A 15,935-nucleotide genomic window follows, 5' to 3' on the forward strand; every position below is an offset into this window, starting at 1 on the left:
AACGTTACATTAAGATACAAAATGATATAAAAAAGAGCAGATACTATACAGTGTAATGATAACAATATGATAGAATACAATACAATATGGTACCATACAACATGATGCAACACAATACGATACATTATACAGTTCAACAGGATACAACGCTTAACACAATACAACACAATGTGATATTATACAATACGATATGATATGACATGATACAATACTGTACAACCCAAAACAATACGGCACAATACAAAACAAAAGGAACTGATATAATATAACACTACTTAACATGATACAACACAATACATAATACGATATAGTACATCAAGATGTGATACTATAGGATACATCATACAATACAGCACAATTCAACACAATATATCGCTTTATACTGCACAGTACAATATAACATATGAGACAACTGGATAGCTCGATAGCTGGATAGCTCAGTGGTTTACATTGTTAACCGTCGCATGGGAGGTTGGGGGTTCAAATTCCAGTCAGCACAGGTGTCCACTGTGAGCCCTTGGGCAAGGCTCTTGATGCCAGGAGCACCTGTCCCAGATGTAAGTTGCTTTGGATAAAAGCATCTTCTAAATGACATTGTAACATTGTAACAATACAATACAGTACAACATTATATGTTAAGTACAATTTAATAAGATACAATATGATTACGAGATGAAATACTACATGATACGATACGAAATGATGTGATACTTTACAATACAGTATCATACAATACTGCACAGTACAATACAATATGATTCTATACAATGTCACGATACAACACAAATACACAATATGATACGGTACGACATGATACGATAAAGTACAATTTAGCAACAGTGTTAATTTTGTTGACTTAAACTAACAAATGTATGTCGACAGCCTTTTTCTCCATGATAAAAACTAGACTGACTAGCCAAAGATAGATTTTTGAAGAATAAAACTGATTAGTTTTCCTCAAGATGACTTAAACTAGACTAAAATGTAATGTAGTTTTCATCTGACATTAAAAATCCATGATTTTTTCTCCACTGTGGGTAAATCTGTCAAAATAACAATGCATCTGTAGCTATTCTGCCTCTCAGCTGTAGAAAGCAGGGACCCCAGGTTTGGCAGGATGTGTAGAACGCTACCATGATTTGGTACCGGATTAAGGCAGGGGAATAAATGCTTGAACTAAATGTTAAGACTAAAATGTGAGGACTTTTTAAGGACTAAAACTAGACTAAAATGTTTTGGAATTTTTTCGTCGACTAAAAATACAACAAAGCTAAGAAAAGTAGAAATGACTAAAATGTGACTTAAACTTAAAACCATGTAATCAAAAGACTACGACAAAAAATAAAAATAGCTGTCAAAATTAACATTGTTTAGCACAAAACGATATGATGCAGTTCTACACACTAGGGGTGGGTAAAAATATCGATTAATCGATGCATCGCAATATTTCCCCCCCTCAATTCAAAATATCGATTCAGCAAATCCTCTGAATCGATTCACCTCCTGGCCAGTGGGGGTCACTGTGCGTGTGATTCGCATTGTATGGACGGATGCCGCACTCGACCAAACAACAACCAACCATAACCATGTTATGTGAGGTTTATCACAATTTCCAAGAGGAAAGAAATATTATTAAAGTTTACATGCACTTTACTTTTTCACTGTTTATACAGAACTGGCATGTTTTTTACTTTTGTACTCCTTATGCACAAATAAGTTATTATTGTGCACATTTTTATTTTTAGATGTTTTATTGCTAAAAAAATTTGAGGTGACCTACCACATATGTTCACATGGGCATGAAAATTATTATTCAGAATTGTCAACAGGTCATTTGTGTATTTCTACTTCTTACTGAATCAACATCAAAGCATTTAAATCAATATTGAATCAATATCGAATTGAATCGCAACCTAAAGAATTGAAATCGAATTGAACCGTGAGGTTCTTAGCAATACCCAGCCCTACTACACACATAACATATACGATACTATACATTCAACAATATAAAATTTAGCATGATACAATACTATACAATACAACATGATACAATAAGATACAATTTAACACCATATGATATGATGGTGTATGATACAATACAACAGGAAAAAATACAACATGATATGGTATTGCACAATAAGATACAACGCAACATGGTAAGATACCACAAGATACAACACAATACGATACGATACGGCACAAAGAGATACAATCTCTTGTCCCCACGGGTAAATCTGTGTTTGCCTCAAATCCTTCACACATTTAGACAAATTGGTAGTAACATAAAATTACATTGAATAATTTACATGATGGCAGAGACTAACCAATGAAAACTAATACAACTGCAACTGAATCTAGTGGAAATAAGTTTAGCATAAAGTCTCAAACAAAAACAGGGGGAAACACCACTTTGACGGATGTGTTTGTATACAGAGAAGCTTTCATGTATTGCCTTCGGAAAGAGCCATTCTCATAATTTTTTTAATGCTAGGCTAACCTGCTACTAGCCATAGCTTCATATTTATTAAACAGGGCTGTGTATGGTGTCAACGTACGCTCATACTCTGAGCAAATTAGCGTGTTTACGCAAAACCTGATGATGTCTTTAGAGTTCTAACCACACTTCAAAATGTTAGGACAGCACAGCTGCCAATACTCAACATTTCGTATGTAAAGTTTCAGAGTTAGAAATGGGCTCTGACTTAAAAAAGGGGGTAAATGACCTTCAAAATGATGGTGTATCAGGTACAATTTGTCATGCTGTTACAGTAATAGGGGTTCTGAGTGGTAGTAGTGGTGTGCCTTGAGGCAGGTGTACCGTGGGAATTTGTACCTCCATTTGTTTTAGCCCAATTCTGCTGTGTCATATGTTAAAAGAGGCTATTTGCATAGATATGAATATGGTGTGCCTTGAGATTTTGGCTCGGTCTCCGGAGTGCTTTGGGTAGAATAAAACACCAAAGAAAGGTTTGATACATAACGTCAACCTTCATCTGAGCTCTTCCAAAGTTGTGTCTATCTGTCTTTAATGCTGAGGTACTTTTTGATATTATTAATCATCAGCAAAAGAGATTGTGTTGTTTGAAAAAAACAAAACAAAAAAAAACATGGTTTAGAAAAGTATTACTGAGGAATTGACAGTTTTGAAGATTACAGAATTGCCATTAACCTCACTGTAAAGCAGTCTTCTTGATCTGCTTCATCTATGGCTACAAAAGCCGTGCATAAGGGGACTTGTCATTTGTCTTTGCCAAGCTGTACTGCCTTCAGCCTTCAGTGAAAAAGATAATTATATCCCTCTAGTCAGCACCTTTATACTGAGCTTTAAGAACATATTTGTAGTTGAGGTAGACTTTGACATTGAGGTGCATTTTCTCTGCAGTCTGTTGTTTAACTATAATGTATGTGTCGGCGTCAATTAGCTGGATTCTTTGCACAGCTGTTGTGCAGGTAATTGCCTGCAGGACGTCAGCTTGTCAGTCAGAGCCTTGTAGATTCAACGATGCAATTTCTTTGCCATATCTGGACAGAATAATGGCTCAAGGTTAGCCTTAAGAAAGGAAATAAACAACTCTCAGACCCGTCTCTGCAGCAGACCACGCCAGTAACAGGAAGGCGGATGAAAACAAGGCGAGGGAGCTTATCGAGCCATGTGTGGATCCTTGCAAATTGTCTGTATGAAGAGCCTCTCATGTCTCTCACGTCACATTATCATTTGATAAGTTTTTATCTGGGTTCGCTCCTGCTCCATTCCACCTATCTCGCTTTTTTTCTTTCACCCTCTTTACCTCTCCGTTCTCTTCCTGTATCCCTCTCTTTACCCTCCTTTTTTATCTGTGCCATATGTTTGACTTGCCTGCCTTGCCTTCCCCCCTTTTTCTCTTCTTGCTCTGGGATCAGTGGCATCTAATGCTTTCCACTCTGCTTGATTAAGTCAGTGCATGTACCCTCTTTACATTATCACCCTCACACACAAGCGTCCCAGCAGACCTAATCAGTCCTTCTCTTAGTTCTCTCTCTCTCACACCACTCCAGACCTAATGAAAAAACATGAGCTCTGTGGAAAAGAAGCAGAGATGGACAGACGGAGGAGAGATAGAGAGATACATAGAGAGAAAAGGTAGCCTCGGAAATAAAGAAGAATATGTGGACTGATTGAAAACACAGTAGAAGCAATTAATTCAATAACAAAGCCACCAGTGGCTTCAATCTCTGCCTCCATTTTACATATAGTTAGGACTACAGTATATACCTTATTAGGTAGTAACCTTGCCAGTACTGGGTTGGACCCCCTTGCCTTAATTCTTTGTGGCGTAGTTTCAACAAGGCGTTTGGTTCATACTGACATGATAGCATCACACAGTTATTGCAGATTTGTCGGCAGCATATCCATGATGGGATCTGGTCCTGTGGAGGCCACTATGGACATAAAGGGATGGACATGGTCTCAGGTAGGCTGTGGTGTTTAAACGATGCTCAATTGGTACAAAAGGTCCCAAAGTGTGCCAAGAAAATATCCCCTACACCATTAAACCACCACCAGCCTGAACTGTTGATACAAGGCATCATGCTTTCTTGCTGCCAAATTTTCACCCTACCATCTAAAAGTTGCAGCTGAAATCCACTCATCAGACCTGGCAACATTTTTCCAGTCTTCTATTGTCAAATTCGGTAAGCCCGTGTGAATTGTGGCCTCTGTTTCCTGTTCTTAGCTGACAGGAGTGTCTTCTCGCTGTAGTCTGCTTCAAGGTTTGACCTGCTGATCGTTTGAAAACAATCGAAACTCTGTGACTGTTGGGTGGTCATTAGGAAAACTTTGTGACTGTTGGGTGGTCATTCAAAAAATTCTGACTGTTGGTTGGTCATTAGAAAAACTCTGTGGCTGTTGGTTGGTTTTTGGAAAAACTCTGTGACTGTTGGTTGGTCATTGGGAAAACTCTGTGACTGTCGGTCATTAGAGAAACTCTGTGACTGTTGGTTTGTCATTAGAGTAACTGTGACTGTTGGATGATCATCAGAGAAACTCTGTGACTGTTGGATGATCATCAGAGAAACTCTGTGACTGTTTGGTGGTCATTAGTGAAACTCTGTGACTATTAGGTGATCATTAGAGAAACTCTGTGACTGTTGGGTGATCATTAGAGAAACTCTGTGACTGTGGGCAATCAATGGAGAAACTCTGACTGTTTGGTGATCATTAAAGAAATGGTGATCGTTGGGTGGTGTTTAGAGAAACTCTATGACTGTTGGGTGGTCTTTAGATAAACTCTATGCCTGTTGGGTGGGGCTTAGAGACACTTTGTGACTGTTATATGAGCATTAGAGATACGGTGACTGTTGGGTGGTCTTTTGAGAAACTCTGTGACTGTTCAGTGATCTTTAGTGAAACTCTGTGACTGTTGGATGGTCTTTTGATAAACTCTATGCCTGTTGGAGGGGGCTTAGAGACACTTTGTGATTGTTGGGTGATCATTAGAATAACTTTGTGACTGTTCGGTGGTCATTAGAGAAACACTGAGACTGTTGGTTGGCCCCTAGTGAAACTCTGACTGTTGGGTGGTCATTAGAGAAACTCTGTGACTGTTGGGTGGACTTACAGAAACTCTGTGACTGTTGGGTGGTCTTTAGAGAAACTTTGTAACTGTTGGGTGGTCATTAGAAAAATGGTGTCTTTTGGGTGGTCTTTAGAGAAAATCTGACTGTTCGGTCGTCATTAAGAAATGGGGACCGTTGAGTGGTCTTTAGAGAAACTCTGTGACTGCTGGGTGGACTTAGAGAAACTCTGTGACTGTTGGGTGGTCTTTAAAGAAACTTTGTTACTGTTGGGTGGTCATTAGAAAAATGGTGTCTGTTGAGTGGTCTTTAGAGAAACTCTGTGATTGCTGGGTGGTCTTTAGAGAAACTTTGTAACTGTTGGGTGGTCATTAGAAAAATGGTGTCTGTTGAGTGGTCTTTAGAGAAACTCTGTGACTGCTGGGTGGTCTTTAGAGAAACTCTGTGATTGTTGGAAGTTCATTAGAGAAACTCTGTGACTGTTGGGTGGTCTTTAGAGAAACTGTTACTGTTCGGTGGGTACTGATACTTTTTCAGAATACTTTTTGTTTAATAAAGGTATTTGATTTTTAAAAAATGAGCTAATGTTATGTCATGAGTCGCAGCTCTGTTGACAAATGTTGGAGTATTCTCAACTGAGTTGGTAAAGCAGAAGAGGAAAGGTGGGAGAAAAAGTTTAGATTTGGAATAGTATCTTGCTTTTTAGTGTCTGCTTCAAATGGACTCCAGAATGGATTCTGATGTGGACTGTACCATTCTTACGGATCTTAGATGGTTTATAAATGCAGGAAATGTGCACAGAAAAAGCATGCCGTGACTTCTTTTACTAGCCTGCACTGGACTTGCTTTAAAGATCACCAGCAGAATATGACAGTGTTTATCATAGAATATTTTGACTTCAGTTCTATACATGGGAAGGAAACAGAGATATGCTGTCCATATGAATATACAGTCAAAGAATGATAATCTTTACCGTCCCTTTTAGGATTTTTTCTTGGGCTTTGATGCCGCTTACATTTAGCTGCCTTCATAGTAAATCAGCAGCATTTGAGGCTTTATCAAAGGATTTCCAACCCTGCTGTTTAGATTTGATGAACTCAATTTGAGATATTTACTTTTTCTTATCAGTTCTAGCATGCAGAGATGTAATAAGGATGGGGAGAAAGAAGAGTTGTAAGGAGACAAATGAGGTGAGGCTAACACTTTGCTATTAAAAAGCCTCAGTCAACATGCTGATGCATTCATAAAAGCTGGAACATTTCCCAACAGGCGAGAAATGCTGTGATTTATCTTGGTGCCACTCAGCGTGCTGAAAACTGCGATTCAGAAGCACTCAGTTAGCAGCTAAACGTGCCTCCGCTCAGCTGTCGTTCACACCACTAAATGGATGTGCTGTGCTGTAATGCACCTTGTGTATTACATTACTCTACACTCATTTGTATCGACTGAACAGCCTTGTATGTTTGTGTGCTGTGTTGTTAGAGGAATAAAGGGGAGAGGTGCCATGTTGGGGGGGCTGTTTGTGTGTCTAAGAGATAAAATGTGTAAAAGAAAGAGCCAACACCAGCTTTATTGAATGTGCGTGAGCTCGTACGAGCACACAGGCCTGATTATGATGATGAAGTCTCCCCACGGGACTCTCCCTGCTACACTTCTCCTGTAAGTCTAATGAGAAGCTGTTTCCGTAGTTACCAGGTGTGAGAGCCGGCAGCCCATAATGTCCTGTGGTGAGGAACAAAGGATGAAGAGAGGAGGTGGATGAAGGTTGGAAGTGAAGGAGGGGAAAGGGGGAGAAATGAAACAAACAGAAAAATAAAATGTGCTTTGAATGATCGATGCTGCTCTGTGTGCATCTGTATTGATGTTTGAGCTACCTGTTGTGAAGAAGACGCTGCATCTTTTTAATAAGCTTTGGGACCTGAACCACTTCAGATCAATCTCAGCCCAAGTGGAGGGAACAGAGGACGAGCTGTTTGGATCTTCTCACAGCATATCAGGAACTTTGTAATGAATTGGACGAGAAACAGATGAGAGAAGATTTTTATGCATTTGATGTATTGTTTGCTGACTTCTTTGAAAGATCTGTGTTCCCCAACTGCAGGGGAATTTGTTCTCATTCATTCTGTAATGCATTTGTGAGGTCAGGCCCTGATGTTGGACAAGAACTCCTGGCTCACAATCTCTGTTCAAGTTCATCCTAAAGGTGCTCGATGGGGTTAAGGTCAGGCCTCTCTGCAGGCCAGTCAAGTTATTCCACACTGAACTCATCAAACCATGTCTTTATAGTTCTTGATTTGTGCACTAGAACACAGTCATGTTGGAATAGAAAAGGGCCTTCCTAAAAATGTTGCCACACAGTTGGAGGCAAAGTATTTTTTAAAGTATTAAGATTGTCCTTCTCTGGAGATAAGAGGTCTAGCCCAACCCTGAAAAGCAGCCCCATACCATTATCCCTCAATGCACAACATATGACTGTTAGGTGGCCATTATAGTGACTCTGTGACTGTTGAGTGGCCTTTAGAGTGGCTCTGAGACTGTTGTGTGGTCATTAGAGTGACTATGACTGTTGAGTGGTCATCAGAGTGACTCTGTGACTCTTGAGTGGTCGTTAGAGTGACTCTGCGACTGTTGAGTGGTTTTAAGAGTGACTCTGTGACTGTTGATAGGTTTTTAGAGTGACTCTGTAACTGATGAGTGGTTGTTAGAGTGACTCTGTGACTGTTGAGTGGTTGTTAGAGTAACTGTGACTGTTGAGTGGTCGTTAGAGTGAGTCTGTGACTGTTGAGTGGTCGTTAGAGTTAGTCTGTGACTGTTGAGTGGTCGTTAGAGTGACTCTGTGATTGTTGAGTGGTTGCTACAGTCACTCTGACTGTTGAGTGGTTGTTAGAGTCATAGCCTGTGGAAAGAAATTGAAGGGCAGAGTGTAAACAGTTGTGTCCGGGATGTGTTGTGTCTGCAACAATGTTACTCTCCCATCTCCTCACCTTGGACTGGTAAAAGTCATGGATGTCTGGTAGGTCAGTGTAGAAAGACAGGTTGAACTCCCTGTCTCAGGAAGTCCAACCTTTGCTGATCCTTTTTCTGGACTGGCCACATTTGTGTGCTGGCTGGTTTTATGTATTTACACCTCATCCCTCTGTAGAAATAAGTTTATGTTTGTATTTTTTCATTACAAAGTCACAATGCCAACTACTGGCCTGGAGTGCAAACTACAGCAATTTTAGACATTTTCTAAAAAAGAAAACTAAAGGTACAAATTTAAGGGTCACTTTAGTAACAATAAAAACTCCTAATTTATTTTCCTCTTGAAACAAAGCTCTGCACAGTTCAGCCACTTGAGGGCAAACAATCCATCCTGTTACAGTGGACATAGCTAAAGATTTATGCTTCTTTACTCCTGCACATCACAACATAACAACATCTTTGTAAGCTCTCCTTATCTGGAGTTTCTCAGGCTTCTGTTTTTTATGCCTGAAGGTCCGATATTTTCTGCAGGTTCAGTGAGTGAATGACACCTGAACTTCTGCTGGAAAAAAAAAAACAGAGCAGAGCAGCAGTGGAGGAGGTTATAAAAAAGTTCCTGCAGCTTAGAGGCTGTCCTTCACACTTTATTTCAATTCAGCTGAAGAGCGTGTTTGTCTGTCCTTGGTGTGTCTGTGCTTCTGCATTTCTCGCCTCTGTGTGAGGAAAGTAATTTGGCGTTGTTGTCGATCAGGGTTATCAAACCTTTTAAGAGCTTCTCTCCTCACTGCTGGCTCTTTTCTGCTTTTGTGTAACTCTTTGTGTCTTTTTTTTCCATCCAGATCTGATTCACTGCACCAATGAGATGAACGTGAACATTCCCCAGCTGGCTGACACGCTGTTCGAGCGCACGGCCAACTCCAGCTGGGTGGTGGTCTTCAAAGCCCTGATCACCACCCACCACCTCATGATGTATGGCAACGAGGTAGGGAGGCTAAACACACGCCAGAAAAACACACATTTACACTCAGAAACAGCCTCCAGGGCAGTCAATGAGGCTGCATCAATAAGTCTGTGTCGCCCACATGTTCATAAATACAAACATACAAGCACATTTGGATCATTTATTCATGCTCCTATCAGCGTTAGGATCAACAGCGCAGGGAGGAAAATGTACACATTGGACACACGGAGTGAATAATGGAAAAAGCTGCAGAGTGCAGAGAAATTAATTAGCTCAAGATGGGGGACAAGGATAGAAGCAAATGAATAATCAAATAAATTAACTTCATGAAGAAAAAGACAAGCTTGAAAGAGTATCATGCTCCCTCCTCTGTGGATTCAAAGACTTTCAAACAAAATAATTATGGATTAAAATTCAAACGATCGCCGCCATGTTTTAGAAAACTTTCTGGATTTTATTAATTGTGATTTCAACCAGACGTTGCTCTGGTTTTCGCACGAAGACGACAGATCAAACCTCACATCAGCAAAATGTTTCCATTTATATTCAGCAGTGTGCTGCAGCTTTGAAATGGAGAGGAGAGATTAAGTCAGATGGAGTCAGAGTTTCATTTATTCCAGCTTTATTAATTTATAATTAGAAAGAAAGAGTGTGCTCTGCTCTTCAAGGAAAGTGTTGAAGAACTCCTTCTCTTTGAGAAAGAACTGATAAAACAGAGAGTTTAACACATGGAATATACCACCGCTGGGGGGAAATTACCCCCCTTGGTGTCTTTGTGTTTGAAAGATATGAAGATGCCTTTTTGGATGCCTTCTGACCATTTGTGCTGTGAAAGTGGACAAGATTTGACAAATTGCCTTTTTTTGGTGCCATGCAAGCAGGGTCCAAAACTATCACTCGCCACTCGCCAATTATGGGTAGACTTTGTCTCTGGCTGGTAAATTTTTAAGACCACTCGCCACTCTGGCGAGTTATGTTTTTTACCAGTGAAAAATTCATTTTTTTGTTACTGGAGAACGATGCTGGTATCGGCTGGTTTCCTGGCAGAGTAATGTGTATTTCAGGCCGAGACGATCTTTGGTCACGTAAGTGCATCAGTCATGACATCATTCACAGCGCGCCGAGGTGGATAGCTGGTTGTTACTGTACCCATACCTCCTTGTATGTAGAAGAAGAAGTAGTAAGAAAAAAGAGGAATAAGAAGAAGTAGGAAAAAAGGATCATGTGGCGATGCTGGCCAGGTATTGCAGAGCCTCCTGCAAGAAAACAAAAAACTAAACCAAAAGAACCTGCTGAAGCTCAGATTTTAACGATGGGTGACCAAAAGAGGGAGGTTGACGTTGCTGCTGCTGCTCCCGCCGTCACCGCCACCGCTGCCACCCAGTCTCATCCACCGGCAGCCAGTGGTCAGACATTCATGATTATATAGGGCTGTTCAGTCTGGTCGAGCTAAAATCTTATGTCTCAACTGCCCAAAGGAGACTGAAGTCAGTGATTTAGGTAAAATTCCTTACTGAAAGATTCTTTTTGCACTGTAGTAAGAATACTACAGAATTTATTAACCCAAATATTACAATTAACTTTTGAAACAGTTATTCATTTTTTTAGCATGCATTATTGCTAGTATTAGTGCATACTATTAAAATATTGATTGAGACTACAAGACCCAAATGACATGTAGAATAATACTGATAGCAAATTACAACACTTAAAAGCAATTTTTATTTGGTTGGCTGGTAAAATATTTGCCTGGCTGGTAAAAAACTTCACTTACCAGCCAGCCTGGCTGGTAAGCTAAAAAGTTAGTTTTGGACCCTGCATGCAAGTGGACAAAAATTGAAAAAAAAAGCTCTTTTAAGTGCCATGTACTTGTTCAAACTTTGACAAAATGCCCTCTAAGGTGCCTGTAAGTGGACAAAATTTGATATGACCTCTGAGACCCTCTCAGACTGTGGGCCACTAACTACAAGACTAGAATACGATTCCTTTTGAGATTATTTCCCATCATGCATCTGGTGGAAATTCAAGTCAACAAATTTTGGGCAGAGAACAAGATGTAGGAGGATATAGAGATTACATGTAAATTAATACATCTTATAATCTGATGTTTTAAAATCATTTACTTCAAGTAGAAATGAAATAAAGTACAACGCCAAAGCAACTTTGAATTTTACTGCAGCAACCGAGGAACTATTCCAGAAAAACTTACGACTAAAAGTACTGTATGAAAACTTGAGTGGTCTCACCATAGAAACAAACTGATCAGGCTTTTACTTTGAAAATCCCAGTTGAGGTTTACTGTACCTGTCATGTCAGCCTGGAATGAACTGACAGACAAGACACACAGGTGCAGAGATCTGACTGCAACTCTGAACAGAAAAGTTCAACCTCTTGAGTTCTGATTGAACATTCAGCAGCTCTAGATTGATCTTCGTTCATGTTTTAAAAAATGAAGTGATTTAATGTGCTCACGCACAACCCTGGCTCCTGTTGGTTGTGGATGATGGTCACGTCACTAAATGACACAATTTGCATCTGACCAGACTTAAAGACTTATGACAATATCAAACATGTTTGATATTGTCGTAACACCACTGAAGAAAGACTGGCTTAAAACAGCTAAAAACGAATCTTATGAATTTGTTAGTGACTTTGAATCAGAGGAAAAGTCGAAATTAGCCGTATCTGACAAACACCCTCTGTCAAATGTGGACAGAATGCTAATTCACAAAATGCCCTCTTTGAAGCTCAATAAATAGTCAAATATGACACGGTGCCTTTTTTGGTGCCCTGTAAGCAGACACAACTTGACAAAATGCCCATTTTAATGCCATTATTATGGACAGAATTTGACAAAATGCCCTCTTTTAAGTGCCATGTACTTGTGCAAAATTTGACGAAATGCCTTCTATGGTGGCTGTAAGTGGACAAATTTGACAAAATGCAGTACAAGTCAAACTTAGACAAAAACTTCTTTGGTGCCATGAAAGTAGACAAAATTTCAACAAGCACTTTCTAAGTGGTACAAATTGGACAAGATGCCAATTTTGATGCCATGAATTGGAAAAAATTTGACAAATTGCCTTCTTTGGTGCCATGAAAGTGGACAGAATTTGACAAATACCCTTTTTGGTGCCCTGTTAGTGGACAAAATTGGATATAACCTCTTAGGTGCCCTGAAAGTGGGCAAATCTGTCAAAAAAAAACATCTTTGGAGCTCTGTAAGTGGTCAAATTTTGACGAAATGCTATACAAGTTAAACTTAGACAAGAGCCTTCTTTGGTACCGTGCAAGTGGACAGAATTTGACAAGATGTCTTCTTTGTAGCTTGGTAAATTGACAAGATTTAACAAGGTGCCTTTTTGGTGCCATGTAAGCAGACAAAACTTGACAAAATGCCCTCTTTGGTGCCATGCAAGTGGACAAAATTTGACAAAACACCATCTATGTGGACAAAAATCTGACACAAGGCCCTCTTTGAAGCTCTGCAAGTTTTCTCCATTTGTGGATAATGGCTCTAACTGTAGTTCGCTGAATCCAGAAGCCTTAGAAATTTCGCTGTAACCCTGTCTAGACTGACAGATGTCAGTGACTGTTAAATTCCTTGCCTGCTACACTTGGTCAGACAGGTTCTTTTTAAGGGATTTGTGATTTATTTCATGATCTGAGACATTTAAGTGTGACAAATACGCAGAAACACTTTTTCACTGCAGTGAGTTGTGTTGCTCATGTGTATATATATTATACATATGTTGTTGCTAACAGGATTCTTGGATGCAAAGACTGATAAAGTATACCTTGTCCACAAACCCACTCACAGCAATCAAACAACATCCGCCACACCCTTCGTCACATTCCTGTCTGACTCCTGTAAAAAGCGAAGCGTTGCTTCCTTGTTTAGTTGAGATCAGCTCTATGGACATTATGTAACACTTCCTCCTGCTGGTTCCTTGTTTATTACGTTAATCTAAACTTCCTCAGAAAAGAGGAAGACTTGGGTGTGAGATCTTTGTGTTACAGCGCACGAGAAAAACTTCCAAAATCCACTGACACCCAAAAAAAGCAGCGTGGCTGATTTCACTGCAGCAGAGATCGTATTTTTAGGTGAGGAGAATTAGTCAAAATTAGACGTTATGTTGGCGGTGTAGGTGCATACCAAGAGATGAGCTGGCTCTTTTAGTAATAAGGCTCTTACATAAGCTCAGACCTCACATGCAGTTCAAAGGGACATCAGGTCATCAGATGATAGATCGCTAAATGTTTTCTGAAGCTGTGGAAAATCCCGCAACACTTTTTGATGAAGCCAAACATGCTAAGTAGGTCAGTACAGAGAGCAAGAAGTGGTTCAGAGGTATTCCCAGGATGTGTGCTGATTTATCTCTGAGTTTTTGATGTTTCAAGTGACTAAATAATGACTGCAGCGTTACGTTCATATACTATTTCTGCCTGGATGCTGTGCCAGCTCTACTTCTGGTAATAGATAATGAAAATCTCCATGAAAGTTGTAATTTCAAGACTACATTTGTATGGAAAAATGAAAGGGAGTATGGAAATACACAACCCCTGTTCCCCCAAATGTGGGTGCTTTGTAAAATGTGAATAAATGACGGGACCATGATAACCACTGTGAAGCATCCCTGGGAAGCGAGGAGACCAGTTGCCAGAGTTCTGGGGGAGAAATGTTGTCCCATTCTTTTCTTATGTAGGATTCTAGCTGCTCAACAGTCAAACGGTCTTCTGAGTTTTTGTTTTATGATGTACCAAGTGCTTTTCTACTGGTGAAAGGTTTGGCAGGCCAGTTCCCCATCTGGACCCTTTTACTGTGAAGCCAAGCTGTTGTGATAGATGAAGGATGTGGTTTAGCATTGGATTGCTGAAATACACAAGGCCTTCATTGAAAGAGACGTCGTCTGGATGGGAACATATGTTGCTCTAAAGCCTCTCTCTTTTTTTCAGTATGACTGCCTGTGTGTCTATACCATCAGAGATGTGGGCTTTTGGACTGGACATCAGTGGTTTCTAACCTGACACACCAGATGGATGTGCTTCACACATCCATCTGGGAAACCTTCCATAGCCAGTATTTCGGAAAGGGCAGAGCCTTTGAAAAAAACTCGGAGGGTGATTGGATGAACGTTCTGTCTGTCAAATCTTTATGGGCCAATCAGAGCAACAAAACACGTGACGTCGTCGCCAATACCGAGGTGCACCGCTACCAAGGAGTAAACTCCATAGGGAACGGCATAACGCGACCCATGGCGACTGCTGACATGTCAGTTAAAGACCTTTTTCGTCTTTGAAAAGAAAACGCCTCAATGCTGTTCTCAATGCTGTCGTCAAGTTCTGATAAAACTTATGCTATGGCAGCATCCACGCTAATCTCTTCCGCCATAATTGCACCGGCCTCTTGTCGCTGCTTGCTTACGTCACGACTCTGCTGCACCTGAAACTACTGCCCCTCGTCGCTGATTGGTCCTGTCACTTTCTAACCGGGCCCAAACTGTTCAGATGGGAGCTCTGCAAGATGGATTCACCAGTTGGAACACGGAAACTGGCGTATTGATCTGCTTTGCAAAGTTAAGGGGTTTCCAAGAATTATTTCAAATTTTGATTCATCTGACCACAGAACAGTTTTCAGCATTGATAATGCCTTTCCAGACGTGGGAGTGGCCCATGACAAAGGCAATAATACAACCCCATACCCTCAGAGATGTAGGCTTATGAATTGTGGCCCGATAAGCTGGATGGTCACCCTCCTCTTAAGTCCGCAGGAAACCGCGTCCATGATCTCCATGAAAAATTTCAATCTTTGATTCATGTGACCACAGAACAGTTCTCCATTTTCAAGGAGCTTTGGCCCAGAGAAGATGGCAGCGTTTCTCAATTGTCTTCACATATGGCATCTTCTTTGCATTATTCAGCTTTAACTTGCATTTGTGCATGGCAAAGCAAACTGTGTTGACAGATAATGATATCTGAATGTGTTCCTGAGGCCATGTAGTGATTTTCATTACAGACTCATTCCTGTTTTTTAATGCAGTGCTGCCTGAGGGCCAAGGATCACCAGCAGCCGTTATCGGCCTTCAGTCTTGTCCCTTGCTCAGAGATTTCTCCAGATTCTCTGAATCTATTAATAAAATGTTGTACTGTAGATAGTGGGATATTCAATGTCTTCACTATCTGAAATTGAGGAACATTTTTCTGAAACTGTTCCAGAATTATTTGGCACAGTTTCTTGCAGATTTGTAAATCTCTGCACATCTTTACCCTCTAAAGTGCTCCTTTTGTGTCCATTCATGTTACCAACCTGTTGCCAGTTAACCTAATAAGGTACAAAAAGCTCCTCCAGCTGTTTCCCATTAGTATCACTTGCTTTTCCAGCTTTTTGTTGCCCTGTCCTGACATTTTTGAAATATTTACATACATTTTATGAGATTTGCAAATCATTGCATTGTTT

General features: G+C 40.3%; 1 protein-coding gene across 2 annotated transcripts in view; it reads left to right on the forward strand.

Moving 5' to 3' along the window:
* si:ch211-200p22.4 (phosphatidylinositol-binding clathrin assembly protein) overlaps nt 1-15,935 on the forward strand; it is a 173,323-nt gene that overhangs the window by 39,133 nt on the left and 118,255 nt on the right. For both annotated transcript variants that reach the window (XM_041779660.1, XM_041779661.1), the window contains exon 2: nt 9,357-9,499. In XM_041779660.1, coding sequence (XP_041635594.1) covers nt 9,357-9,499 — 143 coding nt within the window. The remainder of the gene's footprint in view (nt 1-9,356; nt 9,500-15,935) is intronic.

This window comes from Cheilinus undulatus, linkage group 22, assembly GCF_018320785.1.
Source record: "Cheilinus undulatus linkage group 22, ASM1832078v1, whole genome shotgun sequence".
NCBI classification, from domain to species: Eukaryota; Metazoa; Chordata; class Actinopteri; order Labriformes; family Labridae; genus Cheilinus; species Cheilinus undulatus.